Here is a 22,148-nt window from a genome sequence, read left to right on the forward strand (position 1 = left end):
GACTCGGTCCTAATCCTATCACGCGAAAGCGCTATACGAGAAAGAAAAAAACCCACGCACCCTGGCCACTGAATACGGCAACCGACCGATGTAACGTCCCCAGAGGCATTGTTATCCTTGTGTTAGTGACGTCTGCACACGGATTTCTCCCGGGAAACTCGAGCCAGATTCCCCGAGGGTGGGGTTTTTAGATTTTGACCTCACGAATCTCCCACGCTGTATGACTTTGTCTCATCTCTGTCTCCTGTTTTCTCTTTTCCTCTTTAGAGCCAAAGAAGGACGTCGACACACTAAGATGCGGGTGAAGATAGACAACCCCTAGCGATCTCGTTTGCGGGGAACCGTCTGGATGATTTGGGACTCCTCGATGGAAATTGAAGGAGTATGGCTTCGGGGGCGCTCTGGACTGAGCACGCTTCTTTGTATGAGGTCTCTGGGGATGGAGGACCTGTCGCCAGCCCAGTCTACGTGCTCTACACCAACACCACCGGTTTGCCGAGCGGCGTCTGGCCCAACGACACGCTGACTTACGGGGTAGGTCCGCGGACTATCGGGATCGCGGTACCCTTCGCTACTTTCATGACCCTCTTGAGCCTGATCACCATCTTCGGTAACTCGCTAGTCATATACGCCGTCAGGACGGAAAAGCGACTACAGACGGTCAGTAATTACTTCATCGTCAGTCTTGCCGTGTCGGACCTTCTGATCGGAATTATCGTCATGCCTATTAGTACTATCTACTTTGTGAGTGGGGATTGGGTGCTAGGGCTGGTCGTCTGTCAGCTCTGGTTATGCATCGATTACGTGTCCTCCACCGCCTCCATATTCAACCTCCTCGTGCTAAGTCTGGACCGCTACTGGTCCATTCGCTTCCCGCTCAAATACATGCGCAAACGGACCGGTAAGCGAGCCACTATTATGATCTCATGTGCATGGCTCTTGTCCTTTCTGTGGATTATACCAATCACCTGCTGGCATGCAATCTTCAATCAAGGTAACCGCGGTGTACCGAGCAACATATGCGACACCGAGTTCGGAGAGAACAAACCCTTGAAGGTAGGAACCGCCATCGGGAATTTTTACGTACCTCTTGCCTGTCTGATTTGTATATATGCAAAGATTTTCCACGAGATCCAGAAACGTTCCAAGATGGTTCTGGGGAGGCGGTCGGTAGGAGGGACGCGGAAAGCTGCTCGGAGTGGCAACAGTCTCCCATCTAAGGGGACCGATGTTGAGTTGACACGAGTCGACGATGCAACCTGGACACCAGACTATGACGACTCCATTAGTACCAGTAAAGACACGTCGAATGAGACCCCTGATCAGACGGAAAATAACAGTAGTAGTCCCAGCAGCGATAGAGGGCGGGCTATTAAGAAGCCCAAACGAATCAATAACCAACTGAGGAATATATCGAACCTAACCCTGCTCACCGTTGGTTTGCACGGCATAGTAGACCCAGAGGCAGTAAGGAAAGCAGCTGCTGGCAAGGACACCTCCCCAACAGCCTCTACTAGGGGATCATGCACCAGGAGCCCGTGTTGCCATGGAGATTCTAGAATTAGAGAAACTCAATTTTTATCGCCAGGCGATGCCGCGACTCGAAAGGAGCCCAGCCCGCGCCATCGCCACCACGTGATCGCTGCTAAAAACTCATTAGACCGGGACAAAGGTACATGTGCGGCAAGTGAAGAACTCAGACCGCTCAGAAGCAGGACTTACCAAACCCAAAACGGCAGCAAGAAATCCATTCTGAGACGAAACAGCACGGTGGAAGGGGACTCCGTGCCTAACGGGAACCTGTCCTCAAGAAAAATCTCCTTTTCCACGGAGGACCTGCCAGGGCGGAGCGGTAAGTCATCTCGAATCGGATGCATGCCGACGAAGAAGAAGCTAACTGCGGAGTTACGGGGTAGCGAGGTAGGTAGGGGCGAACGGGAGACCAAGGGTAGACGGAACGGGGTGACGTCCCGTCTGCTGAGCGTGGAACACCGGATAGATGCCTCAGCTAGCAACACTGAAAGTGACGAAGATGTCTTGAACCATCCACACCACCATCACCACCAGCATCACATCCATGCCAACTCACGCGGTAAGTTCTCCCTGTCTCGATTCAGCATGAGACCCGGACGTGCCACGGAGACCCTAAGACGCATCCGGAAAATGTCCTTGAGCAAAGAGCGAAAGGCAGCCAAGCAACTTGGCGTCATCGTGGGCTGCTTCATCTGCTGCTGGGTTACCTACATGGTCTTCTTTATGATTGTCGCCTTCTGCTCGCATTGTATCGATCCTGACGTGTACTTTGGAAGTATATGGCTGGGCTACATTAACTCCACACTGAATCCAGTCATCTACCCGATGTGCAACTCAACTTTTAGGAAGGCTTTCAAGAAGATACTCCGTATCAAGAAGAGATGAGGGAGGGCAGTCAAGATGTAGTCATGTCCTTGAAGGACAATGACAAGCCAATGACAAGTCAACAAGTCAATGACAAGTTAATGACAAGTCCACGACAAGTCAATCACAGTATGAGTCAAAAAGAAAGTGACCTTATGAGAGAAAAAAATATTTAAAAAAATATGCGGCTCGCTCCATTTAATAAAAATAACATAGGGATAAAGTACATAATTATTGACTAGTAACTGTGAAAATGTCACGTAATTTGCAGACTATGTTGACAAGTAATGTCTATTTTAATACAAACCTCGCAAAATTCAGCTGTCCACCAATTTACCGTTCAAATGCAATGAAACAAGGACGTTTTTCTGCCTTCATGAATGAGCTAAAATTTGCACTGAAAAACAGAAATTACCGTCATTGTTCAAGAAAACAAAAATCCTCATAGTGAAAACACAAAATCTGACAGTAAAAATAACGTTTCAGTAAAATTCATTTGTTCCTGAATGCCTGTGTGCAATCTCTGGTTCTCACTCAGCTCAATAGCTTCAAACCCAATTCCATGGACAGCTAGCTGTAAAAAAGAAATGAGTTGTTTTAGTAAAATATGCATTACTTCTCATAGCATGGATCAATTTCAGTAATACCTTTTTCAAATGAGTGACAGAACATGCTCGTTTAATAAATGCTTCGTTGATGTATCAATTTAAATTGCTCTGATAAGGAAAAAATATCATGAATCCAGGTCACTTTATTTTTGACTCCCCCTGTCTAAGCGAATGACAAGTCAATGACAAGTCAAAAAATGACAAGTCAATGACAAGCTATTTAGTTCCTGTCAAGTAGCAATTCAGATATTGTAATGCATTATTTGTCATTTTCATGTAATATGAATTGTGATTGACTTGTGAATTCACTGATGGTGGATTTGACTACGACTGGGAAGGTGTAGTGCTGCAATGTCACATTTCTAATTGTATAAATTGTACAAATCAAAGAAGACATTTTTTTTTAAAGCTACACAAAATTTATGTGATGTCTATAGAATGTGCTGTTGAATATAACATTTATTATTATGTGCAAAAAACACTTATCTCTGAGCAATTTTCAACGAAAAACGCTGTAGGAAGACTTTACGGTAGATCGCACAAGATTATTGGCCAAAGACTTGGGTTTCTGAGTTAACTCTGGACTTCAATATCGTAGTGAAATGTTCCTTAAAATTTCCTTTTTATGCAAAAACCAGTGTCCTTTTATTCATGATTGACAGGCAAATATGTTACAGATTGTTGAGAGTATTTTTTGTTAGAATTGCGATCCCTAAAATACAGGCATGTTTGTATTAAAAGCAAGGGTTTCTACAATGTTGCATATTGCTGAAAACCGACGTTGGCGCCAATTATGTTCAATGTCAAGTTAGCTACAACAACTTTTTCACTGCTGTGTCGTGTTGTTTGTCCGCTGGGGTCATTTTTGTTGCGGGCAGAATAATCACAATCTTACCCCGGAAGGGTTGTAGTAGAGACTTTTACCTCTTTAATTCATCAACTGCTCAACACTCTTTCCGCAAGGTGCTGGATGCACCTGCGAGACACGCGCTGTACATACGGCTGTGGATGATGTGCGTGTATGTTTGGTTTCCATCGCATTCGATGCTGATGCGTCTTCTTCCGGTCTGGCTATCCGGCACGAAGCTGCCGAGGGATCCTTCCAAGCTGCCTGCTATTGCCACCTCCAGATGCTTGTGTTGTTTTAATAATTCAATAAATCAACTTTGTCACCGATTGATTTGAATTATTGAACACGCGACAAGGGTCACCTTGCAAAAGAAATCACACATTTTTATAACTTCCCTGTGGATTTCTTAGATTAGACGGGATGGCCTCTTAGAATCACAAAGATACAAAATGTCCATTAAAATGAACTAGCAATCCATAAAATGTCACTGGCAAAGAGAATCGCGGGCAATCCCGACCGTCGTAAACGATGGTACTGCAGATCGTTGGTCTGGGTTCATACTAGTCTTAGCTCAAGAGGGGGGTTGAGATTATGCGAGCATTTAATCTCGTCTTGAAGCAAGACCAAATTGAGACATGTGTAACTCTTCTCCATTTGTTGCCTGTGTTTATGCATGTACATCTGGATATAGAAATATGAGTTTTATGAGAAGAGAGAAAGAAGATGATTGAGAAAGGCACGTGTGTTGGTATTGAGGTGATATCAGGGAAACTCGTTCCACCTCCCCCCCGCCCCCTCCCCACCCCCAAGCAGGGAAGCATGATTTTTACAGTAATGATTATAAAAAGAGAGGAACTGTAGTGTGTGACAGTTGTGGGGGGGGGGGTTCCTTGATGCCGAGATGTTGAAGATTTTCTCTGTATTTTTGGTATATTTGGGTTTGTCACATTTTAAACCACACAAGTTAAAATCCCTAGAAATCTTATAGGCCAAGATGCTTGGTCTTAGTTTTGACAAAAACAAAGTCAGTGGGATGTTTTTTCCACTTCTCGTTCATAGTGGCGGAAAAACATTTCCGAGATTGGCATCTTGTTGGACTGTTGTGTTCATGTTATTGCAATTAGTAAGAACCTTTACATAGAAGCGTGCGTGAGAGAGCATGGTATTTTAAAGCATTCGTGATGGCATGTTTGGATCGCTCTGCTCTTATATGGAATGACAGAGGAGCGAAAGCTCGGGACTGGGGATGTAAAAGAAAGGTCGATGGTACTCTCAATTTAGGTCTTAAGGAATGAGAAAGTGGAGTGTCTTGCCTGGCCGAGGCATTACTGGTGTGCACTTCGATTAACATAAGCTAAAAAGGGCTAATGGACTCGAGAATGTAAGGCTATTAAGGAGGCCCGATTGAGGCAGATAGAAACGGAAAGAGGGAATGGCGATGCGGTCTGGACTGATCAAGGGAAAAGATCAAAAGATGGGAGACGGTGAAAAAGTGTTAAACCACAGGACTGGGCTTATAGTCAGATGAGTGGAAGGTGAACTCGAGAAAAGGCCAAGACGGTCATTGATGTGGATCGAAAGGTGAACGTAGTGTTTAAGCAGGCAGATCCTAAATTAAGTTTTTGCAGACGTGGGCTACTGAGGACTACGGGTGATTTAATGGATGAATGAGGGATGTTGGGGATGAATGAAAGAATCGATGAACAAGTAGTATATGTGCAGTCACAGGTTGACTGACTTGTGTGTTTAATGCAAAAACACTTTAGTTAATGTGGCGCGCTTCCGGAACCCTAGAATAGGAAAATTAACGTGCAAAATGTCGTGTATTTATAATTTGATAATAACGTGTAATTTTATTTGGTTCATTGACTTCTTAAGAAAATCACCCCCGAAAAAAGCCTTTGTAAAATTGTTATGGAAACTGATAAATCGCCTGACATGATCGCCAGAAATATCGTGCCAATATTTGATCTCTCACTTCCGAAAATCTAAAATACACACGGTTCAGCGCAACTTACGAATGCACACCCGGTATCCCTAAATCGGTGTATACGTAGATGAGAATTTCCGAAATTTGTGGTGGTCATTAGGTGAAAACCGAAAGTGAAATAAAAGACCAAGATGTCCTTTAGGGTTTCTAAACTGTGTAAAGAAACTTAAACGACTCATTAGTATTTACGAAAAGAAATGAAATTGAATGGGTTTTTACCCATCTCCAAGTGATTTTTTCATCCATTTTACTTGAAGAATACCAAGATAACTTTCAATATGAGTGTTTCTTGGGGTGCTTACGGTTTAGAAATCATTCTGCCAAAGCTATAGCTAGTGAAAGGGCAACTCGATGCAAAATGCCCACAGGCGGGCCACGCGAGGGTTCCGGAAGCTCGCCGCGTGACCTTTTACTTTTAGGCTTTTTAGCGTGTGGTATGTGTACCCAATTACTGTGGTATATTAGTTTGCCATCTCAACAAGACACGAATGTTCCTCTGTCATGTCGGTTAGAACTTTCTCGACATTTGAGTCTTCCTGTGCGTATATGCCAAACAAATTGATGTGATTTCCACCGATTAGGTATGGAGTTATGTGCATGGTATGATTTACAGATGATAAAGTGAGTGGGTGGACATTCTTGCGTGTACGTGAGTGGATGAAGTACTAGACGGGGATGTAATTAGTTGTCGAATGAAGCAAGCACGTATCCTGGAATATGTATAGGAATGAAAGAGTAAAGGTGCATGCAAACGAATATAAGATAGCAATGACGGCTCTAGATGGTAGGAGTCTATCACCCGCCCCCACCCCCACAAAAAAATTAAAATCATGCAAAAAAAGACATGCATGCTAACCCCTCCCCCTCCCCTTTGACAACTAAACCACGCTGTTTGCGCTAAACCTGGATCCGCTCCTGAAGATAGTAACTGTAGTTGGTAACTGAAGGGGACGACAAGGCCTAGACAAAGGGTGTGCAGTAAGGATGAAGACAGTGAGAGAAAGTAAATAGGGAGAGATGTGAACAGCTTTACCTTCCATACAATATGACATATTTAGAGAATGATTGTGCTCTGCGACACCAAAATTCACGCAATTTAGCAAATTGACTTTAGTCTAAATAAGTAAAGATTGTTTTAAAAGAAAATATAATTTGGGGGTTATTTTGGACCTTGTAACTTATGCCAATAACCTAAGATTTGCGTCTGCGTGTAGCCTAACAACGGTTACAAATCCCTATTTGAAAACTATACAGCCCATTGCAAGAACTGTTATGTTGGGGTGGCATGATGGTACGATCTGCGGGTGGGGACCAGTGAGAAGATATGCTGTGGGCTTCGCGTTGCGACCCCTGCAGTAGACCAAGAGGCGTGTAGCTCCCTTGATAACTATTCCAAACTCAAGAAACCCGGAAAATACCTTTTCATCAGGTACGTTAAAGGAAGAAACCATTGTTTTTGGTAAAACATCACAGGTCTGATAAAGGCTTGGATACCCTCTTCGCATATAATAATTACTAACGACGTAAAGGAAAATAATATGACTACATTTTTCTGCTGCGTTTTGATTAAAACAACCCGAAAGGTGAACACGTGCTGGTACGACACATGATGTATCAATCAATGTTTCATTTTCATTTTCCCTGGAGTATTTTATGATTATCAACGGCCTTGTATGAAATATTGTCGTAATTATCTTGACAGACCTTCAAGTTGTAATCTGCTATCACGGAAGAGAACCAAATGTATTCAAATTACATTTTCTTTCTTGGCGCAATTAAGATATGTTCACTGGGGCGTTCCTTGCATGTATCATGTATTTAGTGATCAATCTTTAACGCCCAATATCCCAAACCCCATTATCTCAAAATTCTACGATGCTTTAAATCAAAGGTTTAGCGAGCTGATTACGAAAAGGCATACGCCAATAATTGGTTGATTTGCTTCCTTAAAGATCGTAGAATAACGTTTTCTGTATAGCTTTTATTTGCCGTACCTTCCAATCGGTATGTATTATTGTTGTATATTGGTGATGGTATTGCATAAACATATTCGTGACCATTGCGGGAAAAATATATATATGTTTGACATCATTTTGGTAATTTATACGTTATTTGACAAAAACGTTCTGCAATGCATGTGATTTGACCGTGATGGAGGTGGCCCCATATTAGATAAATGTGCTACCTGGTTTTTAACGGTCAATTGGTATAAATATATGACCATTAGCGCAACGGTCATGTGATCGATATTCGAGTAAACTGTCTCCAACAATGAAATGTACGGTTTTGTCCATGTATTGTTTATTTTAACGGCAAAACAGCTTGCATGAGAGAGAATGTAGGAGTATTTAATATTTCAAATATATACCTAGGTGGAAAAGGGTCATCAGTGATTTCAAATTTTGCGCATTGGAAGTGAACATTACAAATAAATGTATGATCCTTGAAAGTGAATTCAACATTTTCTTTATTTGATGTCAGTTTCAAAATTGACTTGATTTAATTTGTATTTAGATTTCTAGCCAACCTTTGCATCTCTGTCTGTCTTCGGTTTTGCTTTAGTACCGTTCTGTATACTAAAAAAATAGGGAGTTCCACTCTAGTATGTGAAACAATCTTTTATTGTATAGTTTTCTTATTGAGTGATGCATTTTAAAAGATGAAATAAAAGCTTACATATATCATTTTCATCTTCTCAAGGCTGAAAATTGGTTTTAAAACTAAAAAACTTCACGTGTAATCGTATAATATAAATGAACAGATGAATTTTATATTTTTAAATCTGTCTAACTCATTGTTGTTGCTAAGTGATGTACGTATTAAAAGAATACTTTTGTAAAACTACACGTACTTGCTTACTTGATTGACCAACGACTCGGAAAATTTGTCTTTATTTTTAGCGTGATATAACATTGCACATCACCTCGAAAATAGATTATTTTTTTTTGCAGTTGCTATTTGCGTAGCAATATAATAGTTATTCGCTTTTGAGTGAGTCACCTAAAAAAACATATCCACCGACGTTTAGTTATTGAATTATTTCTTTACAAAATTCGAATTATTGGCTGCATAATGCGGTCCTTGCAGAGCAGGTTCATTTGTACGCAAAATGAAAGCCATTTTGCTAGGGTTGCGGGCATCCAAAATTGAAATCAAGGGTTTTTTTCGTTAAAATGACACATACCAATTTAAAATTCGTCAGGATGAAAATACCATTTAAGAGCACGTGGTGAGCAACTTAAAAAAACACCGCAAAAATGTAAAGACGAAGTCAAAATGCGATGGGACTACAAGCAGGCCTGTTTCTACTGGCATGGGTTGTAACTTTCTCAGAGGGTAATTGAATCGCTTTCCAAATCGCTTAACAAGGCCTACGCGAAAAAAATACCATGGGTTTCTTCTCTTTTTTTGAGAATTTAAAGAAAAGACAGCTCAAAACTAGGAGTTCAACAACAAAATTACAAGTTCTTTCAATTTGGCACTTAGCTTACAAACGCTTATATATTTTATGTTTTAAGTCGATGGCATAAAAAGATCCCATCGGAAATTCATATCGGAAAAAAATTCAGTGAAAATGAACGTTTATTACTTAAATCAGGCAAACATTGCTTGCAATTAATAAGCGGCATTACATTCAGATTACTTTTCAGCTATCATAGTATGTGAGTGTTATACCAGCTGAATTCCCTCGGGGTCCATCATGTAACCGTACTCGCCATATTTCATAACAAGTAACCTAGTTATAGATAACCTTTCGATGAAGCATACTTTGGGCTTGTAATAAAGTTATGAGAGATATTTCACTCTGGTTCTGTAACGTGGCAGATGATCAGATAAGGCTAAAAAGTTAGGAAATTAAACAGATTTTCTTACAGTTTAAGTCTTACGGTTGTAAACTTGTAATGTCACGCATGACTTGTGTAAATGCACACTACACTTTTACACAAAATAAGCATGATTCTTGCGGGCAATGTTTTTCTTCGTTTTTTTGGCTACGGACCTTTTGGACAATCCAATCACGAAGAGCTATTTGCTACCCCGGGACGTGTTTGTAATCGGGATTATTCCGGGCTCCGTGTGGGCCAGAGCCCCTTGTCACAGCAACCTCCGTGAAAACACAGTGTTTATTTCTCCCTCTTATTGGTGTAACCTCGAGAAGAAATCATCTGCTCCACGACCGCCAACGTCTCTCATCTTGTTAGCGGGACGGCCGGCTACCTTGGCCCCGGGGCCCTCGGCGCTTGTTCCCTGCTTACAACTCCACGCCATCTCGGGCAAACAAGGAAAAAGTAGCCTTTAGCCGCGTCAAAACCTCGACAGAAGCTCTTAATCAAATTAGCCGCGTTTTAAACACGTAGACACGATCGGGGAAACATGCAACTTAGATACTGCTAAGCAAGGTACGAGCAGCTTAGAGGTGTGTTTGCGAGGATCGACCCATGGGCCGGCCGTAGATTAAGCCACACCACGGTAGACTTGGCACGCAACATCATTATCATGTCTCGGGTTTTACATTTTTTGTTTGACTTGTTTACCACACATCCTGAAAAATAAGAACCGAAAGGATTATAAGTGAAACTAGAGATTCGCGTTTGTTGAGTTACAAATGCTGGGTGATCGGGCCGAAAACTATTTCATAGGACATTGCCAAATTGTGAATATTTTTATGTCAGAACAGAAATATGAGTAAGAAAGTCAGATTTAATTAATTTGTTTTAATTTGGGAAAAAAAATGCATCATACATTTTAGTGTATTTTTACTATTTTATGTACACGTACATCACGTTATTTCCGGTTTGATGACGTCAGCAGTTAAAATGTGCAAACTGAATACCGGCTTAATGCGCAGAAGAGAGTCTGCTCGGCATTCCACCTAAACAATAGAGAGGCTAACAGAAAGCTGGTGGTCAAGCTGAACGGTACCCTCATCTCATACTCTGCCACCCCTACATACCTTAGGGTAAAACTCGACCGCTCCCTTACATTCCGCCAGCATGCTGAGAATGTTGCCGGGAAAGTAGCCGCCAGGGTCAATTTGCTTCGACGACTCTGCAACCATGACTGGGGTGCAGACTTTACAACCCTCCACCCTGGCCCTGGTTCACGCCCCTGCAGAGTACTGTGTGTCCGTTTGCGGCAGGAGCACATGTGCAGCTGAACTCTGCACTACGCACCATCACTGGCTGCCTCAAACTGACCCCGACCTACTACCTACCCGTTCTTGCTGGAATCCCTCCCCACCACCTTAGGCGCGAAGCCGCAACTAGGCAAGCTGCACTAAAGGTACTGGACTCTCACCCACTCCATCACAAGCTACAAGCTCCCCCTGCAGTCCAGAGCCTTAAGAGCAGGAAACCATTCTTGAGAGCTGCTCAGCCACATATCAATGCAAGCACTCAGCCAAACAGACAGCAATGACTCCTCGCGGCATGGAGGAGGACCCAGACCGGAGGAAGACTGACGACCATGCTACCAGTCTCAACATCCCCATCTGGAAGGAACCTCCACCGCAAGGAACGGTGCCGCCTCAAAAGGGCGGTTCAATGCCTGCATACACGCATGGAACCTGGCAGACTCAGGCAGGTGCGAGTGTGGTAAGCCGCAGACAGCTGACCAACTCATCATGGACTGCCCCATCCACCACCTAGGAGAGGAGGCTGCGACTACCTCAATGAGCTCACTCCTAGGCCTGTAGCAAAGACCTGGCTCAAGGCAGCTACCTTTCCCAGCTAGAGAAGACCACACCAGACTGATTTAGTTCAGAGAGCATGTGTGTTCATCATGAGGTGAAAAGAACTTCTGTAGATATGGAAATTATAATGAATGTTTAAGTGTATGTATAAACAACGCCTAACTTCCGGTTTGATGACGTCACAGCCTTTTGAAGCCTTTTCAAATTGTACTGGGTATCACTGTTTTGTCGGACGAACATATTAATTAGACACAGATCAAATGGCGGAATTGAATTTTAAAGCAAAAAGAAAACTGATCATGTTCAAATTCTACCTTATAATAATAATAATAATACCGGAGTCTTATATAGCGCACGTATCTACCAACAACTAGGTACTCAAGGCGCTGGAAATTATGTCTATTATTAAAGACAGGTAAATGAAGTTTATGAGAATATGAGACCCATTATAGCACCTTATAAGGGTTTACAAGGTGCTGCGGCGCATATTGCAGCCACTGCCAGAAACACCGGGGCAAACCTTAGCGATAAGTGTTACTGGGTTCTTTAACGTGCATTACACAACACACGGGACCTATATACGGCTTAACGTCCCATCCGAAGGACGAAGCAATAATGGTTAAGTGCCTTGCTCAAGAGCACAAGCACCATATGTTCCCACGGTCAGGATTCGAACCCATGTACCAGGGCACATGAGTCGAACACCGTAACCATTGGCCCACAGCACCCCATAATATCTTCCGGTCTGATGACGTCATGATTCTGAAACCTCGTAAAGTCACTTGCGGCTGTCCAAACAATATCAAGGAGCAATTTACAAACAAATGTTTAGGCAAGTTCAACTTTATTTGATGTGCCGCTAGAGGGCGTACTTTCGGGTGATGACATGCAGTTTTTAAGTTAATAATAATTAATAATTGTGCAAGTTGAGTTACATATTCAAGGACAGAAAAATACTGCAAAAGATGAAGCGTCAACTCTTCGACCAGTGCATCATCCCAGTTCTAACATATGGCGCTGAGACTTGGGCACCTTCAAAGAAATCAGAGCAAAAATTTCGAGTCACTGTACGGGCAATGGAAAGAATAATGATTGGGGTCACAAAGAGAGACAGAATAAGGAACGAAGATCTTAGAAGAAAGACAGGGGTGCAAGACATAATAGTTGAGATCAAAAAGAAAAAGTGGAGTTGGGCAGGACATGTCATGAGAAGAGACAACCACAGATGGACCCTGAAAGTAACGGATTGGACGCCATTATCATTGAAGAGGCGAAGAGGAAGACAGCCTAAGAGATGGCGAGATGAGATCTCTGATTTCATAGGGAAGAATTGGAAACAACTGGCAAGGGACCGAAAAGCATGGAAAGTTAGTGGAGAGGCCTTCATCCAGCAGTGGATTGAATTAGGCTAATGATGATAATGAATAATTGTGCTTATATGGCGCTTTCCATCGTATCAACAATCTCAAAGCGCTTTACAATTATTACCCTGTTCATCAGGCCATGGGACCACGCGGCAGCCGATATCAGCACTCAATCGGTCCTCGACCCTCACAGGTACCCATTTATACTCCTGGGTGGAGAGAGGCAAAAAGGGCACAAACACCTTGCCCCTGGCAGGGTTCGAACCCACACACCTTCATACACGAGTCAAACACCGTAACCACCGGACCATTAGGCATTCCTCACTCAACACTTCCATAATTCGTTTGTCTGTGGAAAAATGCTTCCGTTTTCAAGTTATATTTAATTTTCATTGCACTTCTCGTAACACTGGAAATAAAGGTCAAACGACTATGTGGCCGGGAATCCAAAATATGAGGCAATGTCTATTGTCTAACTGATCACAAAGAATAAGAAAAATACTCCATTCATTTGAAAAGTGATGGTTCAAAATAGCTATTCAAATTTTGACCTGAAATCGCTTGTAATTTGATATCTGATGACGTTATGATGACGTCACAATTTTTGTCACATCTTCGGACCAGGGTTAAAGTTCATACCAGGTTTTATCATCATCCCTTGAATCGTTTGGAAGAAATTATAGGATCGTTTAGATTTTGAGGCTTCTGTCTGTATGTTCAATTCACCTCAGTAATTTTGACCTTCCTGTATAGACCCGGAAGCAAAGGTCAAACGACCCTATCAATTGATTATCTATCCGATTACAAAATACGAACATCATTGATTATTTTGTTCAAGAGTTACATGTACGGCAATAAAATTGTATATGGTCATTTTTAAACAAAAATCGCTTGTAATTTGATACGGATGACGTCATCATAACGTCAGAGTAATGCGCCTATTATTTGTTCCCCACTCCTCCCCCCCCCCCGGGGCTGCCCCACCCAAGACGTAGGGATTGTCACTTTTGAAGTGACAAAATCCCCACCCCTCGGGCAAAATTTAAGTGACAATCCCCGACCATGCCCCGGCATATATACGTGGGGCGCACTAGTGATTGCCTTTCCATGTATAGTACGCCAATATGGTAACAATGTTTTTGAGTGACCAAAATCCCCACCCTGGGGCATGAAAAACGTGACCAAATCCCGACATCGGACCAGCTGGTGCATGCAGCGGGGGGGGGGGGGGGGGGGGGGGGGAGGACACTTGATAGGCGCATAATATGGGATCAGGGTTGATGTTGGTACAAAGTTACACGTTTATACCATAAACCGTTGAGAAGAAAACCCACGGAGAATTATTGTCCGGGAAAAAAAGGAAAGACGAAAAGAAATAAAGAAGATTAATTCTTACCATTTCAAAAGGCTAAGCCCGTAAAAACAAAAAGGCGTACCCGTAAAAGTAATTACAAACTTGGATTTTAATTCACTTAACGAATACGAAGCTGGTGAAAGAAACATTGTCGATAGCGAAAGGGCCGTTTCATCACGGTACATTCGTACTGAGTGTCTTGGTATAGGAATGAACACGCACATACACACTCAACAAATAAGAACAATTTATTGCTTCGTCCAATTGTTCCAAGGATAGCTGCCTAATTCCATCTCATTCCCTCCATGAGGTCGGTTTAGGCTGCAGGGAATCAGGCTTAGCAATCAGACTTATGACTGGATTTAACTTGCTCTTGTTTACCATAAGTGACAAGAATTTCTTCGTCACATTGGAAAACAACTCTTGTAAATTTACTAAGCATGTAAATCTTGTTAGCATAACCGATATTTTTTTACACTCTCAAAAACGCTTGTTTATTTCCGACCGTATAGCCACTTTCAATATTAGGTTTTGCCCTTCACCGACGTATAGACACTGTACAATTAGTGTGTTACCCCCGAGTGAAAGTGAGAAAAAGTGAATAGTATAGCCACTTATTCTTTAAAAACACACCCAAAAAAACCCAGGGTCTCACGACTGTTATCCAAACAGCTGCGTCTGGTTTGAGATATATCGAGGGCGCTGTTCATTTTATACTAAAATTTGTATGGAAACAAAACATGACAGACTAAACAGGAACCTCCATCCGTCAAGCTTAGGGCGACGATTGTCATCGAATCTAGCATTAGTGTCAAGAAAATGACTGAGAAAACAAAAATCCTTAAAAAATGTATCGACTGAGGAGGAGTCCAACAACACTATTTTCTTGAAATAAATTATTCAACCAAGAGAGATCAATGAGGCTAAAAATACATGTCAACATCTGTCGATTGGAAGGATGGAGGATGAGCGAAGCAGACCCAAGGACGATGGGATTTGCAACTATTCAGGGTAGTCTGGTGACGAGGCATGGAGGAAGGCATCATAGATGACGCTAGTCCGGGGCTAGGCAAGTTGTTTTTTTCTAGTCCATATGCTTCGTAGGGCACTGGCTCTGGCTTCCTCCTCCTTCTCTCTGCAGGTTGGCGGGAATCAAAGCTTCGGCTCGGTGCTTTGCCTCGCTCCCCGGGGCACGTAAGCCAATAACAGTCGGCCTGAACTAGGAAAACATCTCAATTATTAACCGGATCGCAGGGTGAGGATTTGATTTGCCGGGTGACTATGAAGGTTATTGAGTTCACAAGGAGGCCATACCAGAATGATATACATGTAAAAGCAGACTCGGCCGTTCAGGCAATGCCTGTTAAAATTCCTGCAAGAAAAACAAAGCAGCTTTTTCTCAGCAGCTGAAAAGTGGAACACCATAATACTGATACAGTCGAATAAGAACAAAGAGGGAAGCGCAGATTGAATAAATCTTGCCATAGCAAAAGGCAAGGTTTCAAATGGCCGAAAGAGGGCGCAATTGTACAAACATGGGTAGATTTCTGGCTTATAGTCCGATTGCCATCTGTTCTTTCAAATTCAAATTACAAAACAGAAGTCTAACATAAAAGAACTAAAAAAAAAGGATTTGAAAAAGATCACCAATCACCTTTTTTTCCCCAACAACATAGGACATTTATTCCAACACTTTGTAAAAAGTATGGTTAAATATGGTATTAAACATCAATTATGGTATAAATATTACAGAAATTAATGCCTAAGCACATGCATTTGTTTCTGAAGAGAAACTAATCGCTGGTGGGCTACGCTGGCTACGGGCCTCTGACGAACGTGGCACTTTGTGTCTCCACTTTATTGCTCCCAATGGCCAAAGCACAACCTCCTCAAAGTAATCCAGGCAACAACTCACAGCTCAGGATCATAGCTTGTTTCACTGCTGTAGCTGCCCACTTTAACTGGCTGTTTTTCCAGGCTTGTTTCACAACCTTTGACCTTCAGTTGCTGGAATGACATCATTGCTATTTTTACCTCATCTGTCAAGAGTCCCATTCCACCCTAATGCGCCCTTCACTCTCATTCCATGGCCATTCACATTTTACTTGCCATGACCTGTGACCTTTCTGGGATGCCATCATTGCTATTTTTGGTTCATTTCTTAACAGTCTTCTCATAATACCTCCTTCCCTGCCATTCTACTGACCACTGCGTCTAAGACGGAGCACACACATAGTTCCTCTTCGTGAATTTTGTACACCTACAAGACAAAATCAGTTACCTTTAAACAGGGGGATGGACACTTAATGGATATGGTCATAGTTGAAAAAAATTCAAATAAGGCCTAGTAAAAATAAACCAGTTTCTAATCCACGTTCGCTTCCAGTTTTCCCGCTCGCCTCCATTTTTGATTTTCTTTTTTTCATTCATACATTTGCTGTATTTGTAGATATATTGTCGATATATTGTCTATTTATTTGTGACAAAATTGCTAGGTAGAAAGGGTTATATAATGGCTCCTTTGGACACAATTTTGTATCAGCAAAAGAGTCCAGAAAATGAAAGAATCAATCCGCCATCTCAGAAAATCCGCCATCTTGAGAAAAATAAACAGGAAAAAATGCGCCCGCCTCCTACATTTTTTTAAAACGCTTGGAAGAGGAACTATAATATATTTTTTTTTATTCAGCCTAATACAGAGCTTGTTTCACTCTCTAAATTCAGAGCAGGAGGGAGATTGGGAAGGGGGGCTTAGACCTCAAACATGGGGGCACCTAGTTTTATCACTGCACTGATTAGACCTTCCCCTACTTGACTCACCTGTTTGATGAGACTTTCATCAGTGAAGGAAGACAACTCATCCACACTGGCCATGGAACCATCCACCACCCCCTCCACTGCCTTCATCTTATCCATGGAGTCATCATCTACAGTGACTGCTAGTAAGCCTGTGTCTTCCTTGGAGAAGCCAAACTGTTGAAAACAAGCACTGATCTGGAAGCGAGAAGAGATCACAGGCCAATAACTTGGAGCTGTACTAGTCTTAGACTTGATCTGGATGTTATTCCCCTTATATAGCCGGTCTGTAACAAGCGAGGTCACTATAAACAAGATGAATCAAATCCAGCCTTGGCAAAGTTGGCAGCGCTACCCAGGAAATTCTGAGCATACCTCACGTGCGCTGTATTCAAGCTAATGCATGCGCGTGAGGTATGCTCTGAAGTTTCTGGGTAGCGCTACCAATATTGCCTGGATTTGATTCATCTTGTGCGCTGATAGGGACCACAGATACGGCAACTTAACCGTCTTTGTCACGGGACTGGCTGCAAAATTAAACATCCAGTATTGGACAAAGATTTGTAGTCCTATACTGGCCAAAATGCTGTGGATAGAATTGTATTCATGCTTCAGCTCACATTTTTCATCGGAGACAAATTGAAGAGGACCTCTGAGTTGATGTTTCTTGTATGCATCCTGAGTCCGTGTTTCCTGACATGTAGAGCTTTATTCACAGCAATCAACACCTGGAAAGGATTGACAATCTGCAACAAACAGGAAAAGTAATTAAGGGCATTTCATTTCTTTAACATTGAGTCTGATGGGTACATGTACATGTAACGTTAAATGAACATGTACTTGATGAAGGTTTTCTGCGTGAGGATGGAATATGCTAAGCTGTAACATTAGTAATCAATGAGCAAGTGATGATGTGAAATTGTATTCACGTATAATGTGCAGGTTTTGCTAAGCTTCCAAGTGAGAGGATAAGGGTTAGGCCGAGTAACATAAATATGTAGTTTCTCATCCGGCCTTTTTGAAAAAATGAAAGAGACAGTCAGTTTTTTCCCCAAGATAGTGGTTTTCCCAAGATGGAATTGATTCTTTAATTTTCGCGACTTTTTGCTGATATACAAAATTGTGTGTCCAAAGGAGCCATGACCTTCAGCTACAATTTGTGGGAAACAAAAAAGACCATATACTGATATAGTGACAATTTACATGCAAAATATATTGCAAATGTATGAATTTAAAGAAAGGGGGAAAAAAGCAGGCTGGGCCTGTTGGACGACAAACTGTGTTTTGGTTTTTTTACTCCGCCTAAGCTAAGAGTGAGACTAGTCCGAAAACTAGGACTCTACGCTACGAATCGCCTTTTTCAACATTTGGACATACATGTAGTATAGTCGCCCGACCATGTCCAAATGTTAAAAAAGGTGATTCGTAGAGTCCTAGTTACTCGGACTAGAGTGAGACAATGAGAAGTCAAAAGTCAACATTACTAGTTTTATCATTGTCTTTTATCATTAGTCATTACTTACTTTTACTTTTACTTTACTTTACTTTATTTCATCTCAAGGCATAAAAGAATACAGTTTGTACGTAGAATTTACTATGATTCATGCATTTTTAGAACATAAAGATAAGAATAACATTTGAATAACACCACCTAGAGATGCAGGGGACCCACACAAAGCAAAGCTTGTCGAGTGCGAGTCCCCTGAACATAAACAACAAAGAAGATACAGGATGACAAGAACGATTATAAACAAAGACAGAATGAAAGCTAAACAAAAAACATACATACACAAAAATAATGTAGCATAATACAAATTAAAGGTAAATTTTACATGAAAATGAATATGATAATAAGCTACGAAAAAGTCACAATATGCCAAACAATAACAAACGGGTGAATTTTACAGGGAAATGAATGAATATAATAAAATAAAAGGTTCCAAAGATATTTTCCAAGATATAAAATAATACAAAATAATACAAAACCATGATCTATGAAGATAAACAGGCAGTACGAAGGATTTAAAAGGAAGGTTGTAGACTGAACAGTAGCTCTACTGAGTGGAGCGTTGAACTACGGTACCCTTGTATGGAGGGTACCGTAGTTCAGTTCAACGCTCCACTCAGTGGAGAGCTAACTGAACAGTATTGACAAGAAAAGAAAATTTGATAAGCGATGAAATTCTGAGTTCATGAATTAGAGTACTTGTTGAGAAGAATCTGTTTAAAGTTGGTTTTGAAAGTAGAAATACATGTAGATGACAATTATTTTATTAATTGCCTAAATATCAACAAAGTTTGACTCACCATTTTTGGAGTCAAGAGGGCGGCATCAAGTTTTCTAGCCACGATGCTGTTCTTTATTTCATCCACATTCTTCACATCTTTGAAAAGGGCAACGCACACAGCAATCTCGGGGAATAGTTCTAGTCGAAATCTGACAGCAAACTCCGAAGTTGACATTTTGACAAAACAATTTTTCATGTGTTTCTAATTCTAGTTAGGGCTTTATGCCTACTTTTCAGTTTTCTCTTCCCTTTTCTCCGAGTGCTGCTTGAAGTTGAAGTTCCACACGAAAGCTGTACAGTAGTCAGGTACCACACTGTCCACTAAACCAGCCATCGGAAGAAGTCTGGGTTACCAGGTAAGAAATCAAAATGGCGGCGCCCATGAAATTGGTTGTGGTGATCGTTCTCTCCATATTTTTTGCTGTTACTTCGGTATTATTCTACCAAGTAAACAAGGTGCAGCCAGAACCGTACATGGACGAGATTTTCCACATACCACAGGCCAAGCAATACTGCAATGGCTCTTTTAACGAGGTAAAATTGATTGAAATTTTTCGTTGTACAACGCGAAACGTACGACGACTCTGTCGAGCATGTCGAGTTTTTGTTGGCCGCCATTTCGTTTACGTGAAGCTAGCCGTACTATGCATGCGTGAAGTGTACAGAGCCATGCTCGTGTACAGTGCCATCCAAACAAGATGGCGGTCAACACTAATCGGCAAACTCGGCAGTTGGTATTTTGCGGAACTCGCAGAACGTGCAGAACTCTGCGGAACTCTGCAAAATTGTTAATAAAACACTAAATTAAGATGAAATACTGGCTTTCAAAGTACAGCAAGGGCCAAATCTCATTAAAAAGTCCCAAAATCGCCATAATCTGTCCTTTAATGAATTGAAAATAAAAGATTTCCCACCTGTTTGTGCCGTCGTATAATAATTGTGTGCAGTATTTGCAGAACAGTGCAGAACACATGCTGTACAGGGATACATGCCGTTTACAAACCCAGGGTGCAGCTTTGACTCAGTGCTCTGTGAAGCACGTGTTTTAAACAGTTGATAGGGGGATAATGTACCGCTGCAGAACGAATTCTGCCGAAGTAACATTATGGAATGATCGTAATGTTTTATTTGCAATGTCGACAAGTGTCTTATATCCTCCACATGTTCATGGGAAGGCCCTCTGTATTTAATAGTTCCATGTTTTACCCAGGCAACGCGATCAATGGGTGCGGGCCTCCAAGAGTTTCGCGTTTGACACAGGCAGAATCAAAGTTAAAAATCATCACAATGTTTTAATTTTAATCTGGATAAGTGTATTATATTCTCAACAACTCCTCTGATTTTTTTCTTTCGGAAATTCACCCGGGAAGACCTTTTAAAATGAGAGTTCCGCGTTTTACCCACCTAGGATTTTTGTGCAAATAGGCCCAATTGCACGGTATATGCAGTATACGCGATACTGGCTCCGATGCCGTAGGAGGGGGCATCTTTAGCGCTGCAGAACCAACATTAAAAATCGTCACAATGTTTTAATTTTAATCTGAATAAATGTATTATATTCTCAACAACTCCTCTGAATTTTTTCTTTCAGAAATTCACCCGGGAAGACCTTTTAAAATGAGAGTTCCGCGTTTTACCCACCTAGGATTTTTGTGCAAATAGGCCCAATTGCACGGTATATGCAGTATACGCGTACGTGCTCCGATGCCGTAGGAGGGGGCATCTTTAGCGCTGCAGAACCAACATTAAAAATCGTCACAATCTTTTAATTTTAATCTGGATAAATGTATTATATTCTCAACAACTCCTGTGATTTTTTTCTTTCCGAAATTCACCCGGGAAGACCTTTTAAAATGAGAGTTCCGCGTTTTACCCACCTAGGTTTTTTGTGCAAATAGGCCTATGCACGGTATGTGCAGTATACGCGTACTGGCTCCGATGCCGTAGGAGGGGGCATCTTTAGCGCTGCAGAACCAACATTACAAATCGTCACAATCTTTTAAATTTAATCTGGATAAATGTATTATATTCTCAACAACTCCTGTGATTTTTTTCTTTCCGAAATTCACCCGGGAAGACCTTTTAAAATGAGAGTTCCGCGTTTTACCCACCTAGGTTTTTTGTGCAAATAGGCCTATGCACGGTATGTGCAGTATACGCGTACTGGCTCCGATGCCGTAGGAGGGGGCATCTTTAGCGCTGCAGAACCAACATTAAAAATCGTCACAATCTTTTAATTTTAATCTGGATAAATGTATTATATTCTCAACAACTCCCCTGATTTTTTTCTTTCCGAAATTCACCCGGGAAGATCTTTTAAAATGAGAGTTCCGCGTTTTACCCACCTAGGTTTTTTGTGCAAATAGGCCTATGCACGGTATGTGCAGTATACGCGTACTGGCTCCGATGCCGTAGGAGGGGGTATCTTTAGCGCTGCAGAACCAACATTAAAAATCGTCACAATGTTTTAATTTTAATATGGATAAATGTATTTTATTCTCAACAACTCCCCTGATTTTTTTCTTTCCGAAATTCACCCGGGAAGATCTTTTAAAATGAGAGTTCCGCGTTTTACCCACCTAGGTTTTTTGTGCAAATAGGCCTATGCACGGTATGTGCAGTATACGCGTACTGGCTCCGATGCCGTAGGAGGGGGTATCTTTAGCGCTGCAGAACCAACATTAAAAATCGTCACAATCTTTTAAATTTAATCTGGATAAATGTATTATATTCTCAACAACTCCTGTGATTTTTTTCTTTCCGAAATTCACCCGGGAAGACCTTTTAAAATGAGAGTTCCGCGTTTTAC

General features: G+C 41.7%; 2 protein-coding genes across 2 annotated transcripts; one reads left to right on the forward strand and one right to left on the reverse strand.

Annotated features, from left to right (window-relative positions):
* Positions 1 to 313: 313 nt before the first annotated feature.
* Positions 314 to 2,527, forward strand: LOC119739585 (histamine H1 receptor-like). Its single transcript, XM_038214569.1, has one exon. It carries the CDS (start codon positions 385 to 387, stop codon positions 2,416 to 2,418), a length of 2,034 nt encoding a protein of 677 aa, XP_038070497.1. The 5' UTR covers positions 314 to 384; the 3' UTR covers positions 2,419 to 2,527.
* Positions 2,528 to 15,905: 13,378 nt separating this feature from the next.
* Positions 15,906 to 20,020, reverse strand: LOC119740026 (EKC/KEOPS complex subunit Tprkb-like). Its single transcript, XM_038215218.1, has 4 exons — positions 19,359 to 20,020; positions 17,672 to 17,797; positions 17,076 to 17,249; positions 15,906 to 16,515 (listed from the first exon to the last, which is right to left on the reverse strand). Exons 1-4 carry the CDS (start codon positions 19,533 to 19,535, stop codon positions 16,429 to 16,431), a joined length of 564 nt encoding a protein of 187 aa, XP_038071146.1. The 5' UTR covers positions 19,536 to 20,020; the 3' UTR covers positions 15,906 to 16,428.
* Positions 20,021 to 22,148: the final 2,128 nt, after the last annotated feature.

This window comes from Patiria miniata, unplaced genomic scaffold (assembly GCF_015706575.1).
Source record: "Patiria miniata isolate m_02_andy unplaced genomic scaffold, ASM1570657v1 HiC_scaffold_4, whole genome shotgun sequence".
Lineage (NCBI taxonomy): Eukaryota > Metazoa > Echinodermata > Asteroidea > Valvatida > Asterinidae > Patiria > Patiria miniata.